The sequence below is a fragment of the Quercus suber genome, unplaced genomic scaffold, assembly GCF_002906115.3.
Source record: "Quercus suber isolate HL8 unplaced genomic scaffold, Cork oak 2.0 scaffold_35, whole genome shotgun sequence".
NCBI classification, from domain to species: Eukaryota; Viridiplantae; Streptophyta; class Magnoliopsida; order Fagales; family Fagaceae; genus Quercus; species Quercus suber.
This window is the reverse complement of record NW_027069500.1, coordinates 485,298-492,602: the sequence shown is the minus strand read 5'-3', so window position 1 is coordinate 492,602 and position 7,305 is coordinate 485,298. Positions and strand designations below refer to the sequence as shown.

The window sequence follows — 7,305 nt, the reverse complement described above, 5'->3', positions numbered from 1 at the left end:
AACTTTCACATATGTATATTCGCAAGATAATTTTTTAGGAGAATTTATCATCTTTTAAACTCCAATACTATACAAAGATATTAAACATGTACAAAAAACGAATTAGAAAAAACAAAAACTATCTTGTCTCTATAACTTCTAGACTAATTGACAAATTCTATTAGTTTTTAAGAGCATCATTGGACTAACTCAAACATTTGGGGGGCTAACTTGTACAAAAGCAGTCTAGTTTGATATTAAACATGTATAAAAAATGAATTAAAAAAAAAACAAAAACTACCTTATCTCTATAACTACTAGACTAATTGATAAATTCTATTGGTTTTTAAGAGCATCATTGGACTAACTCAAACATTTGGGGCCAACTTCTATTTTTGTAGCTAAATATTTAGATTTTTAATACTTACATATAATAAAAATAATTTTTTTAAATTTTGGGCCATGGCCCCCCAAGCCTTGCTGTAGCTCCGCCCCTGTCCCAGAGGCTATGTGTTGTGAATCGGTGAGTTTGAAAGGAATTAGTCGTATTCGACGTGACAACCCTATAAGAAATTAATAGACGAGAAGAGAATAGTTTAAATGGAAAATATTTGCTGCCTTTTATTGCTAAAGCTGTAGCTTAAATACAACCATGACTAATTCTTGAAACATAGCACTATGGAGGGTGCATTATCTATCTTCAATCTAGGAATATTACAACCGTTCTGTTATCTTCAATCTAGAAATATTACAACCAATGCCGCAACCAAAGCATGATCAGCAGATCCAAGATATATGATTAGTCGAAATTTATTCCTTTTAGCATAACTACCGCAACTTGTACATGAGGCTAGTCTGCATCAAAACATTAGAGCGAGACCTTATGTTAAAACTACAATGAATAAAATTGTAATTATAAAATTAAGAAAAAAAAAATATAACCAATCTACAACATTTACATTGCAGCAGCTAGTGGCTCTAACAAATCTATGAGACAATTTTAAGGAATGACAAGATGAGAAAGCATGAGATAATCCATGATAAATATGAGAAAAAAAAAATTGTGCATGAGAAATTTTATGAATTTATTGAGAGATGAACAAGACCTAAAAATCATGTCATTTTAATCTATACATATACTAATTCCCTAGCAAGAGTAATTTAGTTCAACCGTTCAAGTTGAGAGATCAACAAGATAAATTAAGGCCACAAAAGAAAAGCATGGTTTAAAAGCTCATAACATAAAGCAAAAGTCATGTATCTTATCTTAGAGTAGCTAACTAAGCAATTTGTTGAGCTCTCAGCAAAAAAAAAAAAAAAAAAAAAAAAAAAAAAAGAAGATTGTTGAACAATGCTGTTAGGTTCTAAAGCTTAGGATTTATGTATTTAGAACTCTAATTGTATGTTGGCAAACCATATCAAAACAAGTTATGTTTAGTCTTGCTCAAAGTATGTTTATTTGTAAATGGAATCGAGTGATTGCGAGATTATTGGCATCTAGTGGCTCGATGATCGAATTAGGCTCATCATCAAAAAATCGGGTCCAGATGATTATTTTTCTCAGAAGTTCCAACTCAGCCCTAAACTCCTAAAACATTTTAGGTTGGTTCATGTTTTGCTCCTAGGTATATAAGGAACCCTAGCAAGTTTTAACTTGCTCATATTCTTATTTGTGTAAATCTCTTGTGAGATCATGTGAGGAGCTTTACTTCACACAACTTAGGTTTAAGAGAGAGATTTCTATCAACCTTGATGATTACTTGTTCTACATAGAGCTTAAAGAATAAAAGCGGGTGCTTGTAGCTGATTGAAGAATCTAAGAAAGAAGGAGTCCGTGTGTTCGGAGCTTGCAGTGGTCTGTCAGTAAGTTTACTGTGGGTAGCAATAGAGAAGTCGAGCGGGGAGCTTGTAGTTTTTGTAGAACTTCGATTCTTTCATAGTGGATTCAAGTTCCTTAAGATATGTAGGTTAAATCCTCCCCAGGTTTTTACTGTTGGTTTCCTGGGTGATCATTATTTGTGTTTTATATTTCCCTGCTATTATATTTGATATGATTTTGATTGTTTAACCTAGAATTTTCATAATTTGACTAAGTAACAACTTGGCTAATTAATCTAGGTCTAATCTCGATTGTTCTAAGGGGTCTAAAAACGTTCAAATTTTAAACTAGTTTGTACTAAGTACATATTTCTTTGTCCAGTCATCAAATGTATGCTGTTGTTAAAAATCTTCAATAATTTCTAGTCTATACACAAATCACACACGCCAAACATGTACTTAAACCTCTGGTAAAAAAAAAAAAAATGGTTTCGCAAAGTTACTGATCAGGCTTAAACAATATATCTTTGTTGCATTTTTCAGTAAATTCCACAGAACACAAAGCAAACCTTAATCATTGAGGCTTTAGTTTTTAATGCTAGCAACAATTATCAATTATTAGTACCTGAGCCATAACATCATTGCCTCTGTAGATAGTGCAGGATTTCTAGAAAGGAAAACTTTCACCTTTAACTTAGAGGCTGAGTCTCCCCATTCTCACCAATAGCCCATTTTTCTTTCACATTCTTCGTTATATTCCGTGTATATGAATTTATTCTTCCAAAGTCAGATATTAATTTAGTTTTTGCACCCTTGAAGCCACTATATGACCCATTCTACAACAATATCCATCAAACCAATCAAAACCTTATCCAAAATTTGAAATTCAATCACATATATGCCTCCTTAATCATAGATTATTTGAGATTTTTTCTTATTTAAACATTTGCAATGTGTATTCTAAACTACAAAAAAGTTCAATCAATAATGGTGAAAAATAATTGTACCTGATCCACAATATCAATTATTTGTACGTGGGCCAGAATAATTTGGAGTATATATTATCAAAACATAGCTTATTACTAATTTGTAAACATATCCCTTTATATGTTTCCACTATAAAAATAAAAAATCTGCATTGGTACAACACCATCGATGCCAATATTCATTCATTTACTAAACCAAAGAAAAGATATAAATAAAATTAGGATTAATAAAGACATATTCGTGGTTAACCCACCATGATACTAACAAAGTCATAATCACCTTTAACAAGGTTTTCAATCAAAAACAACGGTGAAAAATAAAAGCATGTTGATTTAGACATTATTTCAAAACAGTTCGTGGGTATTGAAAAGTAAATGCAGAACGGAGAGAGAGAGAGAGAAGAGAGAGAGTCACGTGGTAAGTGTAGATGGCGATTAGGGGGTGACCGGTGGTGAGAAGTTGATGAAATAGAGAAGGATTGGGAGTTTGGGTTTATAAAAAAAAAAAGACCAATAGCATTACTTAAATAATAAAATGCAATATATATTTTTCATTGTTTGATTTAATTCTATCATCCGTGTGATAACAAAAAAATTGGCCAATAGCATCATTACAATTAACCAGTTCTGTGCGGTAGCACGGGGTCACATACTAGTTTATTATAATTTATAAAGATATAAAGCTCATTTTAGGATTGTTTTGTAGACGTAATTATTTTGATAAATTTTATATTCACTATTATTATGAATAATGACTAGTCAGCAATAGAAGTGTTAAGAAGCTATAAAGCTATTTTGAACGCTTCAAACTCCAAAAAAATGCCCAACATCAAGTGCCAAAACTAAATTTTTTTGGCAACTTGCTACAGTGAATTGCTAAGACTAGCAGTTCATAACAACAAGAAGGGATTAAAAAAAAATTATATATTATTTTATTATATTTGTTGGGTTTTTGTGGCAGAGAGGAAGTGAAAGAAAGTGAGAAAAAAATTAATAAAATATAAATAGTATTTGGATGATGGAAAAATAGGAGAATTGATGCAGGGTGTGTTCTGAAATTGTGTGTTAAAATAGATAAAGTAGATTTTTAAGATGGTAAATACTAAAAATTTTAGCTACACCGACATGGATGCTCTTGTATTTTAAAAAATTCAAGACTTTATCCTAAAAATAAAAAAAAATAAATAAAAATAAATAAATAAATTAAAAAAAAGAGGAAGAAGAAGCATATACATAGGTGCTATCTACCCCCAAGCACAATTTCCAGATCTTGCCCCAGACTTCAATATATAATTAATCATTGGGAGATCTACTTTTGATTTTGCCTTCATTTGGGTTGAGAAATTTTGTGATTTGGGTAGGATCAACAAATTTTACACACTAATTACGTCCTTCAAATGGCAAGTGTTAAATTAGAAAATGTAAAACAAAAACCAACAAGGCATAAAGCGTAACTTTGTATATTTACCATCCCAACATGAAATCCACAGCACGTTCCGCGGCCTTCTGGTCTCTCTTTGCATTAGAGAATGGCACAAACCAGTGACTCACAATCGTTTTCCCTCTGTGTTGCCTGCATGGTGAACATTTTTTTACACTCAAAGATCATGCATGGGATTTTGTATATTTATCCAAGTTAAACTTCATTACAATTGTTCAAAGCAGTCTCAGAAATTGCTATTCATATGTTCTTGTATCATTTGTAAAGCAAGTTTAACCAACCATGTACATTTAGGAGTTAGTTAAAAAATATAAATTATAAATTTGATATAGTTACAGTGGAGAGGGTGATTTAAATTCTAAACATCTCCAACTGAGACACCAGGAGATATAAGTTGAGCTACAAGGCTCTTGGTATACATTTAGTACCATTTAGTATAACTTGAAAAAAAAATTGGTTTTAATATGTTAAAGTTTTGTAAGTCTTAACCTGATATTTTTTCTTGTACAATTCAACAGCAGCTGCATGAGAAAGCAGCTCATGGTGTGACACCAAATATGGCTCTGTCCCTGAATCCCCACCAGTGCAATTTAGATTTTGCCAAGCAGAGCATCGACCTGGCGCTAACGCTTTTGCTGCATAACCACCATAGCTATAGCTCCATGGCTCATTTAGTGTGATCCAATGCTTTACCCGATCGCCAAATTCCTTGAAGAGAAGTTCCGCATAGTCCCGAAAATCACCACTGAATATTAGACGCATATATTAAAATAACATTTTGAGACAAATAATGACTTACTAATTTTATCATAGTATTGAGTTTGAAATCATACATAAAATGTCATATATCAGACGCCACTGATGAATTGGGCCCCATTTATCAGGGAGATTTGAAATCCATATATGAAATGTCAAAATAATGGATAAATTTAAAACTTAAATGTATCACTAATTAATAGCGATGTCCTCAATCTTTCGTTTTATTTTTAATTCTAAAATTGGAGTCGTTTAAAATCATAATTACATATTATGTGCTTAATATATGTAAAACGTCTATAATTGGATGGAGAAGTTGGATTATTTGGTGATAATAAGAAAAAAAAAAAAAAACCCATTAAAGTTGGTGAATTATTCAGTTACACAATTTGTGGACTTAGTAAACCACCATACTCATCTTTTAAGGCTTGGGGAAGATCCCAATGGAACATTGTTACAAAGGGCTTTATACCTGCATTTAGTAATAGAAAAATAAAGTGTGCATTATAAAAAGTTAAATAAGTTGATGACATTTTGAAATTTTAATATGAATTCTTGACCTTTACCCAAAAGCCTATTGATGAGCTTGTTGTAATACTCAATTCCTTCCTGATTCACACCGCTACTTAGTTTTCCTTCTGATATTAGTCCCAAAAATGAAATTGTTAGAAACATAATGTAGTCACAAAACAATAGTCAATCCACTCCAACCTAAGATGTGTATTTGATGGTACCCATTTTTATGTCCTTTTCATTGTATGGATCTAACCTTTTATGGGATTATGAAAATGATAATCTTACTTGGCAGTACTCGAGACCATGAGATTGAGAACCTGTTTGCATCTAAATTCATCTTTTTCATAATCCGAACATCTTTCTGCAATGTATAATCACAACATATATAAATTGTTAGAAAATTTTGAAATGAAAATTTCTTGTATTGTGATTATCTTATATTTGGTTAGATATGCTCAATAATTAGAAAAAAGCATTTGGCAAATATAATTTGGCCCTACAAATGTAGAAAAGTCGAGACACAAAAATTAAAAGCTAATTAGGATCTAACATATATATAATATAATTTATTAGTGAAGCCAGGATTTCAAGTTGGGGAAAGTGTTAAAGAAAATATTTTAAAATATAACTTAAAAAAGTATCAATATTACGACCAAAAAAAACAAAATTATTAACAACTATAATTTTCATTTTAATTTTCACAATGGCTCTCAATGTTTTTTCAAAATTTTTGAAAGTTTTCTTCTAAAAGAGGGATTGTAGAAAGATTTGTCAAATCTACCTCAATACAAACTAGTTTAAAATTTTGAACGGTTTTAGACCCCTTAGAACAATCAGATTGGTTAGCCTAGATTAACTAGCCAAGTTGTTACTTAGTCAAATTATGTAATTCTAGGTTAAAGCAATCAAATAATCATATCAAAATAATAAAGCAGCGGAATAATAAAAGACACAATGATATGATCACCCAGGAAACCACACGATAAAAACCTGGGGAGGATTTGACCTACCAATCCTTAAGGCAAACCTGAATCCACTATGAAAGAATCGAAGTTCTTACAAAAGGACTACAAGCTCCCCGCTCGACTTCCTAATGCTACCCACCAGTAAAACTTACTGACACGACCACGTGCAAGCTCCGAATCAACGGACTCCTTCTTTCTTGAATTCTTCAATCAGCTACAAGCACCCACGCTTTATATTCTTTAAGCTTCAATGGTAGTAACCAAGTTGATCATCAAGATGTAGATAATATCTCTACCTTAAAACCCTAAGTTTATGTGAAGAAAAGCTCCTCAAAGATCTCACAAGAGATTCACATAAACAGCAATATGAGCAACAAAGACTTAGAGAGGTTTGGGTACAAAACCCTAAAAATAAAAGGAAGCACAAGAGGCACTTTAATCTCTCTCTCCAAAAGTCCTAAAAACGTTCTAGGGTTTTCCTTATATATAGGAGTGTTTTACTTGAACCCCAAGACGTTTAAATAGAGTTTGGGCTGAACTGGAACTCTGCAGAAAAATAAATCTGTACGTGGTTCGATCGATTGTTTGAGCAAGTGGGATTTGTGCAGAAAATGAAGAAATGAAAAGTACTAGCAAGTAAAAGTAAAATGCAGAGTGTATTTTTGGACAGAGTACCCCTAGTTCCAGAGGCTTGCCAAATTAGGTTGTGCTTGTGGTACGGAAATCTGTACAGCCAAGGCTAAGGAGTGAACACGGCGGCACTGAGCACAGCACTCTTATTCAAGGTTTTGCTTTGTTTTGATTCAGGGAAGGGGAGCGACAATGTCATTCCCTTAATGTTTTT

General features: G+C 32.2%; 1 protein-coding gene across 1 annotated transcript in view; it reads right to left on the bottom strand.

Annotated features, from left to right (window-relative positions):
- The window catches only part of LOC111988203 (cyanogenic beta-glucosidase-like), a 25,034-nt gene that overhangs the window by 14,093 nt on the left and 3,636 nt on the right, over nt 1-7,305 (bottom strand). Inside the window, exons 2-5 of the mRNA XM_065770742.1 lie at nt 5,782-5,857; nt 5,541-5,618; nt 5,365-5,452; nt 4,714-4,969 (exon numbers count right to left, since the gene is read on the bottom strand). Coding sequence (XP_065626814.1) covers nt 4,714-4,969; nt 5,365-5,452; nt 5,541-5,618; nt 5,782-5,857 — 498 coding nt within the window. The remainder of the gene's footprint in view (nt 1-4,713; nt 4,970-5,364; nt 5,453-5,540; nt 5,619-5,781; nt 5,858-7,305) is intronic.